The sequence below is a fragment of the Acanthisitta chloris genome, unplaced genomic scaffold, assembly GCF_000695815.1.
Source record: "Acanthisitta chloris isolate BGI_N310 unplaced genomic scaffold, ASM69581v1 scaffold46103, whole genome shotgun sequence".
In the NCBI taxonomy this organism is placed as follows: Eukaryota; Metazoa; Chordata; class Aves; order Passeriformes; family Acanthisittidae; genus Acanthisitta; species Acanthisitta chloris.
In genome coordinates this window covers 1-18865 of record NW_008666279.1, presented here as the reverse complement: position 1 = coordinate 18865, position 18865 = coordinate 1, and the positions used below count along the sequence as shown (strand labels likewise).

The following is an 18865-nucleotide window of genomic DNA, read 5'->3' as shown; positions in this document are numbered from 1 at the left end:
AGGAAAGGTACAACAACCCGAGAGAGCGCACGGGGGGCGGTGCGGGGCGAGCGGGGTGCGCGGAACAGTGGGGAACACACCGACACGCTGTTGAATATCAACAGTACTAAGAGTGGGGGCGCGGGCAGGGCTAGGCGTACAGATCCTCGCGGTCGGCAGAGTAGACCTCTCCCTCCTGCAGCAGCGCGAAGTTGAGGAAGTGAGAGGGGCGATGGACCTCGTGGTAAAACTCCTTGGGGTTGGCGAGCTGCAGTTCGTACTTCATGTTGGGATCGTGGCGAACACCTGGAAGAGAGAAACCATCACCCACCTGAACACCCCTGCGGCCTCCACCCCCAGCAAGAGCCTAACTAAGCTCTCTGTCCTCATAGGATCATTTTTAACCATGGCCATGCCAAAAGTGAGCTTTAAATCCACAAAATCATCGCCCTTTGGGTTCCTCCCCCAGATTTACAGTCCTTTTCTTCTAGTCAAGTGTTCTGTCACTCTCATTTCCTGACCCCTTCTCCAGCTGCCCATAGTGTTCATCACACCAGGACCTCCTACTACTTTCCTACTGGGAACTGCTTCTCTCTTGCATTTTCCATTATCTCTTCTGCCTGGCAGGGATTAATTATTCAGTGGCAATAGACCAGACACTATAATCCAGACAGACAAGGTATCCATTTCTCCTCTCTGTCAGAGTTTGTTCTCCTGCCACCAAAAAAATCATTGAGAACTGACATCCCAGTGCTGGTACCCCAGGAAAGGTCAGACTGGAATCTCTGCCAGCTGCTCCAAGAAGGTCAAGCTTCAGAGTGGGTAAGGAACACTTCCCTGACGAGCAGCTGTTTCCTCTCCTCCCCAGGCTACTCACACTGCCTCCCTTCCCATCCCCTTCCAGGGCAGCTCACCCATGAAGTTGTAGTTCCAGGAGCCCTGTGCTGGGACCATGAAGAAGCCAAGGAAGCGGTCAGACAGCAGCATCTGCACCCGCTCATAGTGGGAGGGCAAATAGCCCTTGGGGTTGTTCCCCTTGTCTGTGTTCTGCCGACCCCACTCGTAGCCACTCGGGGTCAGTTTGTAGGCTGTCAGTGTGCAGGAGCCTGGTGTGAAACTGAAAGGGAGAGATGGGGCAAGTCAGACTCATCTGGGGCAGAGGAGGGAAGCCAGGAATGAGCCAACACTCCCCTTCTGCCACATTTTATTGAGGCCTCAGCGTGTTCCCTAGCACTGCACCCACAGCTCCCCTCAGAGAGGGGCATCAGAAACCTCCCTGCACCTCACCTGCAGGTGATGATGATGGTCTTCTCTCCATCCCAGGAGGGGTTGTCAGCCATGACCTTGGCATGGGTGGTGACATCCTGTGGTGAGAGCTGAGGGGACTCATTTGGTTGGGTGTGAATCCACCCCAGAGGTTCCATTTCCTGACAAAAAGAGAGTGGTTGAGAGAAATCAAAGACCATTAAAACAAGACCAAGCACAGCAGGACCAAAGGTTTCCCCTTCACCTGACCTCACATCAGACTGAGCCCTTCCAATCTCACATCTACAACACACCACAGGAAGCTTCCCCACCAGCTCAGGTCCCTGTTGCTGATTTTCCACCCACCCTGGGAGCACAACTCACCTTGAGATACTCATGCTGTGGCAGCTGCCCTGGGAGGTGCACGGTCTGGTGTGTTCCCCACTGAGGCACCATCACAATGCACCGGATCTCCTTCACCTGGGGGTTATCTGGAGGGCTCACTCCATACAGGTAACCTGCAATCTAGGAACACAGACACTTGCCTTAGAAACCCAGAAGAGATCTCTGTGGAACCATGTGAGAGTGGGAACTCCTTAGTTCTCAAGGAGAGCATCTCCTGGCCAGCAGGTTCTCATCAGAGAACACCACAGACCTGGGTCACAAGGAGCCCTCAGGACCTGGCTAGAACTCAGCTGCTCAGCCCTATTGCCAGTGTGTCTGAAGCACAGAGGAATTCACATTGGCCGCAGCAAGTTCCCAGCCCTCTGTCACTAGTTCCCAACTGCCCAGGACTGGTGTGTGCCCAGCAGTGTGGAGCACAACTGTACCAGACTCGCTGCACACTCACCTGGGCTCGCAGGTCTGAGATGCAGATGAACTTCTTCAACACGTTCTTGGGAAGAATGTATGTATAACCTGTCTCCTTGATGTCATCTGATGAGACGTAGATGTGGTTTGTTCGCAGGTGGAGGTTGGCAGCAGAAATTGCTCTGCAAAGAGATGATGATCAGAGGGTGTACAGATCTGTCCCCAAGCACTCTGACTCTGCCTGAGGACTCCAACCCTTTCCACCACCCCAAGCCCTGCCTGCCTTCCTACCTGACTCGCCACTCAGTCTTGGAGGAGAAGGTCTGGGTTTCGTAGTTGCTGGTGGTGGAGGTGATGATTTCATCCCCGTGTTTGTTCACCGTGCGGGTCTGTGTGGCTGTCAGCTGGGATTGCTCCTTGGTTTGCTTCTCAATTTCTGCAATCTGCTGTCTCTGCTGAGATGGGGCAGAGATCTCCATGCCCAGGATAATGTCTCGGATCTCAGACTGTGTCAAGGATGCAACATTCACGCTGAAAGAGAAAATCCACCCAAGTCAGGCATTCCAAAATACATTGTAGACTCTTCTCACCAAGGCACAGGCTCAGAACATCCACTCAGTGCACTATGCAAAATGAAACCACAACTTTTTGAACAAGAGGAGGGACCAAATGACATGATGCTCAGCTCAGAAGAGGTTTGGTGCCTTATTAAAAAGTTAATACCAACTAGATTCCCTACAAAGCTGAGAGTTCATTGCCAGAGGCCCTTGGCCACAGCTTTTGGAGTGGGAGGGAAAGACTGGCAGGATCATTGCAGCTGAACAGTGGCTTACTTGTTCTTCTTGCCATAGTCAGCAAGGATGAGATCCTTGAGCTGCACCTCCACCTTGATCCACTCCTCATCTGTCAGAGTTGGCCAGATGTGGTGAGGCTCTGTGATGGTTGTCTTATCTGGTTTCAGAATAACTTTGGCTCGATCGTTATTCACGTGTAGCGCCCGGAGAATCAGGATCAGACGGGAGAATGCCTTGGAGATGGAAAAAAAGATACAGTTAGGAAGAAGGAAATCAAATATACCAGGATGTAGTACAGCACTCCTCTGTCTGGGCACATGGACATTGCATGGCAAGAGCCAGTGGAATCAACCTGATGGAAAATCCAAGTGGATTCAGAGCCAGGTGCTCCCAAACAACAAATCATGGCAGGTCTCTGAAGCCCTGGTTCCTGCCTCATTTATCAGCAGCAAAGCAAATTACAGAAGAGACATCCAGGCTTACTGTGTAGGAAGAGATGGTTTTCAGCCAGTCATCATAGAGATTGAAGAGAACCATCTGCGGTTCAGTAGCCTTCAGGATGAGATCACCAAACTTTTCCACTTTCAGACAGGCCTGGAAGGGCAGCTGCAACTCCGAGCCTTTGATCACAATATTGGGGAAATCCAGCAAGTGCACCTGGAGTTTATCAAGAAGAGGAATGAGCTCACAACTACTGCAGAACATCACAGGGGCACAGAACTGTTATCTCAAACATTTTACACGTCCTCGCAGATCAGTATCTGCATCGTTACCTCGAGTGGGTCCAACATGCCCTTCCGTGTCACTATGATCTGCTTAGGCTGCTCCTCCACGGGAAGGGAGCGGATCAAGGCAGCCACTTCTTCAGCAGTCTTCCACTTGGCCAGCTGCAGAGAGACAGCAAGGTTAGAGGAATCTCTCCCTGCTAACAGCAGTGTCTCCATGTCTCTGGGAATTAGCGAGACGCAAAGCAAATTCTAAAAATACGACTGGAATTTATGGCCTGTTCCAGATCAGTGACAAGGCCCAGCTTTTCCTTCCTACTGAGCACAGAGGGCAGTTCCCATTCCTGGAGCTCAGTTACTCCTGACTGGCTCAGAAAACACAGCTGGCTACTCCACCTCCTTGGATTTGCCACTTGAGTCTTCTCACTGCACTGGATGTACGGCCAAGTGCAACGTGGTTGGTGTAACAGGGAGCACAGCTCTGCTCCTCAAGCCCTGCTGGAAGGTGTGAGGTCTTTACACCTCAGAGCCTCAAAATCCCAGCAACAGCAATGCCTGTGTTCTTTCTCTTTTAGATCCCACGCTCATGCCTGAGCACTCTTAACACACTCCTCACTGGAGTTCCAAACTCATTAGGAGGCAGGAAGATGAAGACCCTTATGATGTTTTCTGCTCAACTGAGTGTCCCAAGCAACCAGAGCCCATCCCCAGCTCACACCCAAAGCACAGCCAGGCCCTACCTGTCCCAGACGCTTCTGTCCTGCCCACACAGATGTATGGATGATTTTCAGGAAGAGCTGTCCAGTTCTGGGATTGAAGATGAAAATGGCTCCATTGATGGGTTTTGTGGTCAAATTCCCTTCAAAAGTCTAAGAAAACAAATGAAAGTGAGAAGCACAGGGAAATAAATGCAGCCCATCCACACCTTTACACATCAGCTGACTCACTGCGTGCTCTGAGCAGGAGCTATGTATGTTTGAGCTGCTCTGGGCACATTGCAAAAACGTGGGTCCACGCTGATTTCTAGTTTTCCATCATGCATGGAAACCACCACCCCCACCCCCGAGCACAGGACATCTACAGTCCTTGTTTTTTCCTCCCCACCTCTGTCCTCACCTTGTGAATGGTGACTCTGTACACATTGGTGTCATCTACAAACCAGATGATCTGGTTGGAGAAGAGCTCTCCATAGTTCTGGGAGGAAAGGTAAGGCTCTGTGGGCTCTGAGGAGTACAGCTGCAGTCCTTTGCGGATTCGTTCTCTCAGCACATACAGAGCAGGATTTGCTTTCATAATTTTGGCCATGGCCTGCTGGATCAGAGGTTTGCTCCCAGGGAACCAGTTCCCATAAGCACTGCAGAAGAAAACAAACAGAAGACCTAGTTGTTGCCTGCAGCTCTGAGATGGAGACAGCACCAAGCACCTCTCTGCCTGACCAATACTGCTGGATAATTTCTCCTGTGATGTCCCTGGGAGCTGTTCACCTATGGTTTTTCCCTACGCCTCCTCAGTGGGAAGCCACAGTACACACATGCTGCAGTCCCAGAAAAACCAAAAAGGACACTGGAGCAGAGGTTGCTTGCTGGGACTATCTCCCTAGTTTTTCAGTGAAAAACAGCTGCCCCTACTTGTACTGCCCTTGAAACAAAGCCTGCCCTTCAGCTACAAGAACAGTCTGACAGAAATCTTGTAAGAAAATTAATTATTAGTGAGCTTGGAGAACTGCACCATCACTACTGAATGAGCAGACACTGGACAACCTGAAATGCCTTATCCCACTCACTGCATACCTCTGGCTTCTGTCTTCTCCCCTCACCTCCTGACTGGAACACAGCCCTGTTCAGAGAGGCACCAAGACACAGCCACAAACTCCCAACTGCAGTGAAAACACAAGGTGCAGATCTCACCTGTGCAAGTTGTAGGCCAGGTCAATGGCAATGAGCACACCAGTGGGAGATGGATAGATACTCATGTTGTCTGTGGTGTAGTCCAGGAACTTTGCTCTCGCGTAGCGCTCGATGTCGTGGGAATCGTAATCTCCCCAGCGCAGTTGGATGTCTATCCAGTACTTCTGAGTCGTGGTGCTGTCCATCACATCTCTAAGGAGAAAGCAAGCCAGAACAAGTTCATCTTGCACAAAACTCCACTGCAGTTGCTGCATGTCTTTGACAGAGAATAACTGCCACCAAGAATGGACACTGAAGACAGCTACTATCTGCATTCCATCCTGGGAAGACTCTACTGCTCTCTTCATACAGCCCTGAATACAGAAACAGTTAACAGAAGCCAACAGGGTTCAGCTGCAGGTTTAAACAAAGCAGCAGTTAGTCCAGTGCTGTGTAGTCATGAGGGTCATCTCCCCCAGGCACTGCCTGGTCTGATTCAGGGAGAATTCATTCCTGATTCTGGCCCTGGCACAGCTCAGCTTTGTGGGGTTTCCATAAGAATCCCCAGAGCTCCTGAGTTCTGGCTCAGGGAAGAGGTCAACCAGAGAAGAGAATAAGATCACAGTCTTGATGCTTTGCTGGAGGCAGTGCCAGGAGGTGCTGCAACCACCTATCCAATTAAGCCCTGCACTTTTCCAGGCCCGATTGTGTCCTCCAGTGTCCCCAGAGAAAACCAACACCACATGCCCAAGGGATACAGGCTTTGGCTCTGGATGACAGGTTCAGAAGCTCTGCTCTGCAGCAAGACCAAGGAGAGGGAAAAGGGAAACACTCACTTGGAATCTGCAAGCAGTGATGGACGTGACACATTCCACTTATAGGAAGCAAAGAGGAGGATATCTGCACAGGAGGAATTCATCTTGTATGACTTCCTGGGATGGATTGTCTCTTTCTGCACTGTCTCAATCTCCAGAGCATCCAGTTCTTGATCAAACACCTGGAGAAAAAAAAGGCAGTAAAAGATGAGCTGTGTTCAAGCAACCCAACTGTGCACAGCACAGAAACAAACCAAACCAACACTGCTCACCTGACACAAATCCATTACAATGCTCTCATGGATCTTCTGCCACAAGTGAGCTCGGAAAATCTGAATGAGGGAAATCTTCAGCGTGGGGATCTTGCCATGCATAAAGATCCCTGTCAAATCCAGCTGCACCTGAAAGCCAACATACACCTGCAAAGGAAAAGCAGCTGTGAGAACATGCAACAGCACAACAGGTGAAGTTTATAAAATTGAGCAGCTCCTGTTAAGGAGGTTTAGTTCATTTATAAGAGATGGTCTGATTGATTAACTGCTCTCATTTCTCATTACCTGTTCCTACAGGTACAAACTCCAGGGACTTACATTGGCTCTGTTAATGGTAGGAGACCACCAGAGGGTGAATCTTCTGTTTGGAATTTGGTTCAAACCAGATCTCTGGGCATTTGTCAGCTTCTTCCACTTCATGGACTCCTCAAAGCCACTGGCCTTCTCCCTAGAATGGGCAGACAAGCAGTTGCATTAGGTGTCCTTTGTCTTTGCTGGCTGCCATGTGCCACATGTAACACCCCACAAGTGGGCAAGATGGTTTCATGCTAAGAAACTTCCATGGATGTGCACACAGTTCAGCTCTAGCCACATCCCAGGTGCCCTCACGACTGAACTACACAATGTGCTCCAGTGATGACTGAAAAGCAGCAAAAGCTCAAGAGGATCAGTACAGCCTGAGCCCAGGGCTCCTCCTGGTGCACCACTATACTCCCATTCCCAAGACAAGGCCACATCAAAGTTTCCCTTACCAGAAGAGACCCTCCCATGTGGGGAAGTAAGTGCCCTTGAAGAGAGTGTGCTCCAGGATTCCTTCCACCCCACCAAGAGCCTGGATCATATCCGTGCGGTAGTTGTTCAGGTTCCAGAGTTTGCCATCGTGGCGCTGGTGTGTCCACCAGAACGGGTTCTGCTTCAGCACCTGGATATGACAGCACAGCAGTGAGCAACTCGGTGTTCAGATTATTTCACCTGCCTGCACTAATTGTGGGAGCCAAGATGATGATGATGAAGTCAGTAAAAAGCCTCAAGCCCTCAGTCCTGGAGAACACAGCTCATCTACAACACGAGTTCGGTCAGTACCACTATGCAATTCAGGGTAGAATCTAAGGTGCTATTTTCTCTCTCAGCGACTGGCCTGCTACAGAGCTACCATCAGAGGCTTTACATAACATTTTTCCACTGTTATTAAAACTTAGCATTTTGGAATGTTTGTTTTGGGATCAGTTTTTTTCTCTCCAGAACTGATTTCTTAATATGCAGTTGAGATAAGCTTAGTGTTTTCCCAAGACACTGCAATCTATCCAAATGTTTCAAAAGTGGATAGCTACAAATTTTGGAACATTCGGTTCTCAACAGCCTCTACCAGTCCCAACACATGGCTCTAAGTTCTTCCTACAGCAGTCAGACAAGACGTGCCCCTGCAATAACGCAGTGAAAGGACTTTGTCTGGAACAGGCAGGTGAACCTCACACCCAGGTGAAGAGAAATACCCAGTGAGTACCTGATATTGCTTGAAGTCAGTCCTGACTCTCCATCCTTTATCATAAGCCAGGGTATGCCTGTCCTTCTGGAAAAGGGTGTTAATACGAGGAATTCCTCTGTCCCACGAGTCCTCCAGATCCTCCAGTGTCAGACGCCTGAAGGGAAAAATCCCCACACTGGGTTACTTCTCACTTTTACAGCAATGCTTAATAAACATTCCAGCTGATGAGATCACGGAAGTAACACAGAGCTCAGGGCTCTGGCAGGGAACATTCTAAAATGCCAAACACTCAGCAGCGTCTGCAGTCACCACAGAGAGTATGATGGTATCAAACAGGCAAAAGAAAAAGTCTCCAGATCCCTGGATTAGTGCAAGACTTGACAGTTCTGCTGCCTGTCCCCACACAGACACACACACAACACACCTGTTCTGGGCTATGGCCTCTTGTCGTTTCAGGGCATACTCTGCCCACACTCTCTGAGAGTCAATGAATTCACTTTCCCATGGCTGGATGTAACGATACAGATTTGGGATGAGCTGATCCTCCTCGTGACTCATTCCTGAGCGGAAGTGAGTGATGCCAACATCTGTCTGCTTGGACCACCTGGAGCAGAGAGGCACAAGAGTGAGGCAGGAGCAACAGGACTTCCCAGGTCACTGCCATGAACTACTGTCAAGGCAACACAGCTCTGTAACACAGCATGGTTTAGTACTCTCGGGTGTTTGTATGGTAAAGAACATTTAACAGAACACACACAGAGGCACTGGAGCAGCACAACTCACCTCAGGTCAGACTGTGGGATGAGAACATGGCCCATGGAGAGCATTCCCAGCCCGCCCAGCTCCTTAGGGGTGTAAAACACCACTGGAGGAAAACGACTGGGCATCTTGGAATTCAGGCCAATTTTGATTCGAGTCTGAATTTTATTCTCACACTTCACCAGCAAATCAAGCAACTCCTGAGTATTTACAACAGCTTCCCGGAAATACGTCATCAAACCAATCAGAGCTGTGTTCCATTTATTGACAATCTAGAAAGGAGAGCAAGGATCAGTTCCCAGCCTGTTCCCCAAGCATCTGCAGAAAGCTCTGCCACACACCTTCCTCCCACCTTACCTTAGTGAAGGTTGTGGAGCCAGAAGCCATGAGGATCTGCCTCACTCTGTTGTGAAACCTCTGCATAGACTCATCGTCCACACGCAGGAAGCACTGAGCTGTGCGCTCCTTGGTGACCTGAAGAGCACAGACCCATCAGTTCCCTCCTGGAAACTCCTGTCCAAGGGGATCCCAAGCTCTCACACCCCATCAAACCCTCAGCCCACCTCATTCTGCAGGTTCCACACCCCATCCTTGTGGGTGAACTCCTCGTAGCTGGTGCGGCACTTGGGCAAGATACGGCACTCAAAGCCACACATGTTGAACAGCAGATTGGGGTTGTCCTTGCTGTACACAGACACAAAGCTGTTCTCCCACTGCACTGTGGTGACTGAGCGAGGCAAACGGTTCTTGATATCCCAGAACACAGCACGGCCACTGGAAAACAAGATGTGGGTGGTTTGTTACCGAAGCAAAATATGAACTGGGCAAGTTCTCAGAGCTTTCCTGGCACTACAGTCTCTCACACCCACCACTCTGTCAGAATTCCAACACAGACCCCTCACCTCTTCTTACATTTTCTTCCTGAGCACCTATCAGTCTCAAACAGTTATTACAATTAATTTCTTCATCCTCCCACCACTTTTTCCCCAGCACTTACAGGTTCACATCATGCTTCATGAGGCGCATCCGAGCGTCCCGGGGCCAACACTTCTTGTTGTTGTAGCCTACAATGTTCTCGTTGTTGGGATCTGGATGCTCTGTCAGGTACCGCTGGATCAGGTCTCTTGCCTCATCGGCTGTAAACCTGGAAATGCATAGAAAAAGATCTGGAATTACATGACCAACTTCTTAGCACCAGTCTGGCCAGATAGATCATTAAGAAAAGCTGTTTGTCAGCCTGTTTGAAGGTAACTATGCATTTCTGTATCCTCCCACTGAAGGAGGCTTCAGTTTCATGAGCACAGAGCAACCCAGAACTTCATCTTTCCAGGAACAGACATAAAACTTCATGTCCACTCGCTGGGAATCCAAAAAAAGGCTTATTTTACCAGTCTTTAATTTACCAAATCCCTAACAATTGAATTCTTGGCATTGTTGTGTTTCTACAGGTCCAGTAAAGTTGTAGAAAACAAGAGGAGGCATATGGACAGAGTCATACAGGTGTTCTGGGAAGTCTGTAAATTCAAGTATTCCTGATTTTTCTTAGAGTCTAGAGTAGGAGCACACTATTCTCACCTGAAGAAGATGTGAATCCGGTCGATGTATCTGCAGAAGAGGCGAATGGGATGAGCCACCTCCGTGGCAATGTCCTGGAAGCTGAGGAAGTCATTTGGCATCTGGGGAGGCCCAGCCATCTCACTGGCTCGGTGCAGACCCAGCACCAGCAGGTCCATCACAAGCCCATAATACTGGACAATGAAGGAAGCAAACTGCAGCCCACGAATGATCCCATAGGAGTTTGTGTGATTCATGTCCTGAGGAAATGAAGGGGAATTGTGAGAACCCGTCACAAAACATCAGAGACCTTTCACCTGACCAGCTGCATTTTAGCAGGACCCAGAAGGGTTTTCTTACTCCCTCATCACCTCTTTCACTGGCAAGTCTTGTGTCCCTTCCTCCCCCATGGATCCAAACCCCTCCATTTTACCACAGACCCCCTTTCCTGACTGAAATCATCACCTTGTAGTTGATGACCACGTTGTTCTTAGCTGTCATGTAGTCAGCAATGTTGTGATCAACAATAAGACGCAACAGCCTGTTGAGCAGTGTCAGGTCAATCTTCTCATACATCTTCTCAAATCGAGATTCCAGCATCACATTGCATTCACCTTCACTGGTTTCCCAAACATCTTGCAGATTATTAATGCCTGAGGAGACAAACAAGCTTGTGGTGTTATCTGACACATCAGACAGAGCAGAACCATCCCCTGGGCCCAGGAAGCCAACATAGGTGCCTGATTTTTCAGGCTCTGGACCTTCCAGTCTATCCAGAAATGGGAAGAGAAATATGTAATCAACCACAAATGCCATGGAATTTCTCCTCCTCCAGTACATACATACATATATATCTTAACCTACAGAATATGGTTTCTGATTGTAATGACTATTGACTGCACATCCCAAATACAAACACTCAGCTCCCAAGGGGACTCGTAGGACACAGAAAACTCATTTTTGCATGGAATCCAAGACCACACTAACCTTGGCACCACTTGTACACCAGCAGTGGGGGAGGTTCAGTGTCAGCAGGTTTGATCCATGGAGGGAAGAGTCTTCGCTTATCAGCCTCATACCACAAGTACTGATCCAGATAAGCATCTGTGATCTTCTCCAAGGGCTCAACATCATAAACAGGGACTAAGTGGCTATAGAGATCCATGAACTCAATTCCCACCTGAAAAAAGAGAAGATAAAAACCTGAGGCTGACAGTTGACAGAGAACACAAAATCTTGGCACCATGCAGCGTAACCTTTAGCGTGGCTGCAGGACACTCACCTCCTTGAAGGCTCTCTGAGTCAAAAGGTGTCGTTTGATTCTGGACAGAGCTTCGTGGGGGTTATCATAGGCCTGTTCAATCAAGCCCAACTCCTCTCTCTGTGACTGGTTCAAGCGTGATTTCACACTGAAAGCAAGAGAGAGCAGCTCAGCACCTATACATGGACAAACTAATGGCCACTGCATTAAACTGATGAACTGTAACATTCAACCAAGTAGATCCAGACAAGACCTGTAACTCTTCACAATCCACACCCCCAAGCTTAAAACTACAGCACTGGTTTTGCCCAAGTGACAGAGAACCTGCAGTCAAGTTTGCAGTAGTGCCTTTACCAATCCATCGGGGTAAATTCTACACCATATTCAATGCCAGGAAAAAAGGATAACAAAACAGCTTCAGAAGCCTTTCCCAGTGCCCCTAGAGACTACAATCACTTCCCACTCCTTACCTGTAAGCTTCCTTCAGCCTCTCCAGGGCTAATATGAGCAACTTAGTGTCATGCTTGTAGGACAGTGGAGGGAAAGGAATGGGGGAGAACCTCCTGCTTTCCAGCCAGTGCACTGTGGTTGTGTACACAGCAACAGCCTCTTCCGCAGTGATGTACGGCCCATCCTGCAGAACCACAGCAACAGCATTAGTCAGTGAAAGTCTTCCTACGAGAACAGCACCAATTTGGGTAACCTCAGGCAGAACAGAAGTACCTTCAGGTAATTATGCTGTCGTTCCTGCTCAGCTTTTAGGTAGAGCCTGGTCAGCCGGCCCAGATTCTTCTTGCAGACAGTTTTGTCCACAGTGGCACCGCGGCGGATCCGCTCCCTGTTGTAGTGAGCTGTATTTGTCCACCAGTCAGCTTTTGCCTTCACATACCTCAGGATCATGTTCTCAATAGGAGTTGGCAGCCCTGGCACCTGGGGAGGGAGAGTAACTTGAAGGAAGCAGGAGTGGGAACCTTCCCAAGAACAGTTTCACCTGGGAGATGTTGAAGTCGAACTAAAAGGCAAAGTGAGAGACTCACCTTCCAGGGAATATTGGCCTTCCAGCACCTCCAAGCCTCGCTCAGGTGCTGCAGGATGGTTCTGGCTTTGTTCTGTTTGATTCCTTCTGGCATCATGTCCAGAATATCATGCATCACAGCTGCTCTCAGCTCCAGGTCAAAGTGAGACTCCACACGCTGCTTCGTGACAGTCTTTGCGACACCCTTCGAGTGACGACCTGGAAAAAGCAAAGTCCTTCAGGAATTCTGAGACCACTGGGCAGTGCTCCTCCTTCTTCCTAGTATAGGAGTGCAGGGAGGTACAGGATGTCTGAAGAAATGACACTGCCACAGCATCACTGACAAATCTGGAGCAGAAAATTAGGAGACAATGGACCCCCCAGTGCTATAGAGCAGGAAATCCCACTCTCCTATAGAATCTATGTTGGGGGCACAGATCTTCTAAGAGCTCTAAACTGGACAATAGCTCTTGGGATTGACATGGAGCATGGATACAGACCAGCAGCGGGAATAAAAAACTGGCTGGCCAATAAACAGTATTATCTTTACCACACACTCCTCCCACATCCAGGATTTACACAGTGTGCTGACCTTCAAACTGCCTGGCCAGCAGATTCCCCAGCCAGCGTTCCAGCAGTGGGGTGATGCCTCTCATGAAGAACAGCCACACTCTCCAGCCTGGAGCCCAGAAGCCACAGCCAGGACCCTTGCCCACAGGCCCCTGGAAGAACAGTGACATGGTAAGAACACGTCACTTATTGACACTCCAGAATCCCTCCCTTGTTCCTCAATTTGAGTGGGGTCACCGTGACATGGAAAGGTGGAACTTACTGTGTTAAACCTGTAGTAGATGAGATGTTTCAGGTCCTTGCACATGCGAATCTGCCTCATCAGTTTGTACTTGTACCTGTACATTCCCGTGAGCTGACCCACATGGGCAAAGATGTACTGCAGGCCATCTGCCAACTGAAACACAGGGAGCAGTCAGGCATAACAATAAACACCTCATACATTGCCTGCAGCAGCCAGATTTATTGTATAGCCAGGAGCAGAATCTGTTAGGCCACACAAAGCCCCTAATACTGACTCCTATAGAGAATAATTCTAATAAACTAGTATAAAAGCAGAATTTCACACAATGCTGCATGTTTTCATTGTATCCCCTCTCCTCTGTAACACTGCAACATTCATAGAATCATAGAATCAACCGGGTTGGAAGAGACCTCAAAGATCATCGAGTCCAACTAAGTGCCACATCCAGTCTCAGCTTGAAAACCTCCAGGGATGGTGAATCCACCACCTCCCTGGGCAGACCATTCCAATGCCTGAGCACTCTCTCCATAAAAAATCTCTTCCTAAGATCCAACCTAACCCTCCCCTGGCAGAGCTTGAGTCTGTGCCCTCTTGTCCTCCTGCTGGGTGCCTGGGAGAAGAGACCAACCCCCACCTGACTCCAACCTCCTGTCAGGGAGTTGCAGAGGGTGAGAAGGTCTCCCCTGAGCCTCCTCTTCTCCAGGCTGAACACCCCCAGCTCCCTCAGCCTCTCCTCATAGGACTTGTGCTCAAGTCCCTTCACCAGCCTCATTGCTCTTTACTGGACCCACTCCAGCACCTCAATGTCCCTCCTCAACTGAGGGGTGAACATTCAATTGCCTTGTGCATCCCACATATGCTATTTCCCATATAAGATATTCCAATCCTCCCTCAACTTTCTCTCCTGACCTTAAAAATAAAAAAAAAGAGCCTACCTGAAATGCATCCACGTTTCCCAGTCTGTACTGGACGTGGCTATCCACCACCAGCTTGGTCAGGCGCAGAACCTCTCGGCACAGATGGAAAGCATTACCAAAACGGGATTTTTTTCTTTCCTGGATAAGACAAAAATCCAGAATTTATGTAACAATGTCATACAAGAGTGAAACAACTCCAATTTGGTCACTCTGTACAGCAACTGAACAGCTGAGGCACTGTGGCCTGTCTTACCACACTAAGATACTCAATAACCTTCAGATAAACTGAGTAAAACAGCACATGGACCAATACCTTAGTGGTGAGGGTCTTCACAGGCTTCAGGTTGAAGTTATAATCCAAGTGAAGGTAGTTCAGGTTCTTTCTGTGGATCAGGAGGTTGAGCATGTTGTAGCCCTGGCGACACACCTGCAGACCTACTTCCACCCAGTCCAGCTTCGTTGACTGGAAAAACTTGGTTGCCTTGAAGGAGCGGAAGAGGTACCTGGAGAGAGCAGAGACTATAATCAGCTGAATGCTCTACACTGGTGAGCAGTTCCCTAATGGACAGACCCCACTCACCTCTTCTTCTGGGCCTTGGGAGGTCTGTGCTTGAGGGCATTCAGAACATAGTACTTCAGGAGCTTCTGGTAGGAGACTCTCACTTTGACTGGTTGGCCTGCTGGGCAGTGCTCACGGTACCTGTGGATAAATCAAGACTTCAGTGTTTCAGGTAACTCACATTCCTTAGAGAACAAGTCTCCAGAAACTCTCCTAAAATCTCTAGAAACCACTCACCACAGACTGTCTTTATTTCATTTCCAGTAACACAGACAATGTCATGATCACTAGCACAGCCCCTTCCCCAAGAAAGAACTCACCAGTTCTTGACCAGTGGGATATCAAGAGCTCTCCGGGTCCTCCCAGACCTTAAGTTGAAGGGCCGTGGGGCCCAGAGCAGGGCAATGCCATTGGCTGTGTTATCTGTGTAGAGTGGCGTATCCTTCAGGAAAGGTTCCACAAACTCTGGCAGTTCAAACTCTTCATCATCATCAGGCAGAGGTTCCTGACTCTGAAAGACAAGAACATGGAACATGTTTCCTGATTGTTTCAGCTCAGTTTTCTGAGTTAAGCAAGCAAAAACCACTTCTCTGCTCTCATGGAAGTGGCAGAAGCAACAAGGCAAGGCAAACTCTGGCTACAAGATCCTGAGTTAGTTGAGGTAACTCAAGGGAGACATCCGCTCCGTGAATACGTCAAAAGCAACCAAAAAGACAAATAACCTGTCAGAAGCTTCTAAAATAATACAATTAATTAGGCAATGGGCTTTATTCTACAGGGACCAAAGGAGACATCTCTGTGCAACACCGGAAGGAGAAAAAGTCTAAAATGACAACTGTGGGGGTTTTGTCAAAGGGCTTGTACCTTCTCCAGAAACATCTATGTGTAAGTGCTATCAGGAGGAGGGTTACAAACAAGATACTAAAGCCCTATCACTTCCACACAGTAGCGTTTACTACAGGCTCTCTTGGCCAGTGACTCACCTTGACAGAATGTCTGTGTGAAATGGGGTTGATCAGTGGATCAAAGTAAAAAGCTGGGAGATCAGGATCTTCTGTTTTAATGAAAACAACGTTTGGAGTATGATACCTACAAGACAAAATACATGTTAGAGCCTTCTGACAGCCTTCTCCTCCTCCCCTGGTTCTTGAGGCTGCTGCACTTACCAGGTGAGGTGGACATGGTGTGGCAGGTTGTTGTAGAGGTATGGGAAAGCGATTTTATACTCTGTCCTGATGGGCTGCCTGATGATAATTTTGTTGATGTCATTGAATTCATTCCAGTCTTCATCCCTCAAATAAGACAAAAAGAAAATGTTATAGCAGCATTCAGGGGGACAGAGAGGCAAATATTTGTGACTGAGGACATGGTATCAGTGCTCTTTCTTCCACCTTCTCTTCACATCAACCAGCACTCAGTGTTCAAAGCAACCAGTACATCAGTGCTGAAGAGAGCAATCACCCTGGAATAGCTCACCCAAGGTGAAACACTTGATAACAGATTAACCTTCCCATCCCTTTCCTCGACAGCCACTTATCTCTCCTCCTAAACCCAACACTTACTGAAGATTGATGTCTCTAACAAGAGGCTCAAACTTGGGACCTCCAGGAATAGCCATGTTCAGTGCCTTGGAGGTAAAGAAAGCTTTCAGGTCAAATAAGTAGAAGTAGTTGTCATCCACAAGGTCAGTGAGCAGCTGGTTGGCCAAGCGGTACAGCGTGGACATCATGGGCAGGGTGAACTGCCAGCGCTGGTAAGTTGAACCGTTGACATACCTGGAAAGAACAAAGCATGGACACTCTGTATGCAGACAGAGGACAACTGGGCCTTTACCAAAGGACCAGCAATGACCAAACACCTTTTAACACCCATCATTTGTGGAAAATAGCAAGGATGGGGAACACATGGGTGCCTCTAGCCTGAAAGAAAGGCTGAAGACCACTAAGGACTTCATATGCCCAGGCAATACTGATTGCTCCAGCTCCTCTCATCCGTGTTGTGTGTCAGTTTGATATTTAGCAAACATCAGTTAAAATTCCAACTACACAATCCAGCTTGTCACCTTTATGGCATGATAACACACATCAGTTTTAGCAGTTAAGTGGGCAGCATCCCTCCTGGGCACAGAGGCCTCGCTGGATGCTGAATCATAGAATCACAGGATGGTTTGGGTTGGAGGGGACCTTAAAGATCATCTAGTTCCAAGCCCCTGCCATGGGCAGGGACACCTTCCACTAGACCAGGTTGCTCAGAGCTCCATCCAGCCTGGCCTTGAACACTGCCAAGGAAGGGGAAGCCACAACTTTTCTGAGCAACCCAAAGACAAGAGGTACAGCTTTACAACAATGAAGTTCTCCCTCCAATCCTTGAGGGAAGGTTTATTCCTCCCCACTAATATCACACATAGCTCAGCACAACAGAACCAAAGGTTACACACTGCTATGTATAAGTAATTTGTGTGGTGTGTTTGGTTGTCCCTTCTCCCAGTTAATTCTGCTACCAGAGCCACATACTTCCTGTTGTCCTTCAGCGGTTGGTGGTCATAAAACCAGTCCAGCACAGGGGCATCCTCCTCTGGATCCAGCTCGAGCTGAATTGCTTCCAGAGGCTCCACATCCAGGATGTTATCAGCATAATCCAGAGGGGGTTCTTCATCATCAAAGGGTGGGAATCTCATCCTCTTGAAGTGCCGCCTGTCCCTCTTCTCCCTCCTCATCATAATCCACATGGACCTGCAGGAGCCCAGAGAACATTAGACATGGGTTTTGTGGTGGATGAACAGGAGTTTGTCCCACCAAGGTGATGAAAGAGGCACCTACCCCCACTGGGCAATGTACACCGGCTCGATGACCCAGGGAATCTCATTCACGAAGGAGATGGCACCAGTGATGTGGTACAGGACTGGAACATCACGGATTTGCTCCCAGGGCATGGGCATGTTCTCCAGGAGCTTCAGCACAGCATGAGGCATGTACTTCAGAGCCCTACAATCACAAATCAAGGGAAAACAGGGTTGGGATGGATCTCCACAGAACAGACATCCACCTGCCACGCACCCTGCACACCTTTCCCTCCTGCAAACTGCTCATCTGACCAGTTCATAAAGGCCTCCAGTGACAAATCCATGAACTTCCCATTCTATGTGCATCATGCACTGCACTACCAAAAGGTTTTCTACTGGTTTGGCTTCCAGGAATGTTACAAACAAAAATTAAAAGTTTTTATTAAGTTTCTGGAGGTTTTATGTGTAAGTTAGTGCAACAGATCCTGATGTGCATGAGACAGATCTCTGCACCCAAAACAGCAAAGAAGCACTCAGTATGCTTTTTAATCTTGCAAACAGCATATAGTGGATACTTCATACTACCTCGTAATTTCTCCTAAGACAATGTGTTATCTGGGATAATGTTTTCCACATAAATTCAAAGCAACAACTCCCTTTGCTGATTTCCTTCTGCATTGATACCTTGGGGCAATGGATGAGCTACAACTGACAGAGAATCCTTTGCAGAAGGGTCTCTCCCTTCAATGATGGACTATCCAGGGTATTATTTTCCTCATAAACTCAACGCAATAACTTCTTTCGCTGATCCTCTCTGCAGCGATACCTTATGGCATCCTCACTGAGCTACATGGACACAAAGAACCCTTTGCAGAAGGGTCTCTCCCTTCAACCACCAGCGAGCAGCTCCGACACGGCAGCAGAGGAGGCTCCTCATCCCAGGTGTCCCATCCTGGGGGCTCCTTACCCCAGGTACACGCGTTTGTCGTGACGGAACTTCCTATTGGTCATGTCACCATGGTCGCGGATGATTTTCCGGACATGCTCGGGGGGCATATCCTCCTTCTGCGCGTCCACGAACCCGAATTTCCTCTTCTCCGCATAGCGTTTCCACTTGCGGGCTGGGGGGGCAGAGAGGCGGCACGTCAGGCCCTGCGCGCCCTGAGGAGGGTCTGGGGAGGCGCGGGCGGCT

At 48.8% G+C, this 18865-nt stretch overlaps 1 protein-coding gene across 1 annotated transcript; it reads right to left on the bottom strand.

Annotated features, from left to right (window-relative positions):
* Positions 1-6: 6 nt before the first annotated feature.
* PRPF8 (pre-mRNA processing factor 8) lies at positions 7-18794 on the bottom strand (the record flags this gene model as incomplete). Its single annotated transcript, XM_009072022.1, has 41 exons — positions 7-285; positions 894-1096; positions 1267-1406; positions 1609-1749; positions 2075-2216; positions 2326-2565; positions 2868-3061; positions 3312-3485; positions 3602-3715; positions 4294-4422; positions 4670-4907; positions 5461-5652; positions 6276-6436; positions 6527-6673; positions 6845-6974; positions 7279-7448; positions 8031-8166; positions 8437-8616; positions 8796-9043; positions 9129-9245; positions 9335-9545; positions 9769-9915; positions 10347-10585; positions 10791-10978; positions 11313-11505; positions 11608-11734; positions 12057-12220; positions 12310-12516; positions 12624-12820; positions 13194-13323; positions 13434-13568; positions 14351-14470; positions 14646-14835; positions 14913-15032; positions 15212-15402; positions 15875-15980; positions 16058-16183; positions 16454-16666; positions 17405-17623; positions 17711-17875; positions 18641-18794. Coding segments are annotated over 41 exons (6893 nt in total), but the record flags the coding sequence as incomplete, so codon positions are not given.
* Positions 18795-18865: the final 71 nt, after the last annotated feature.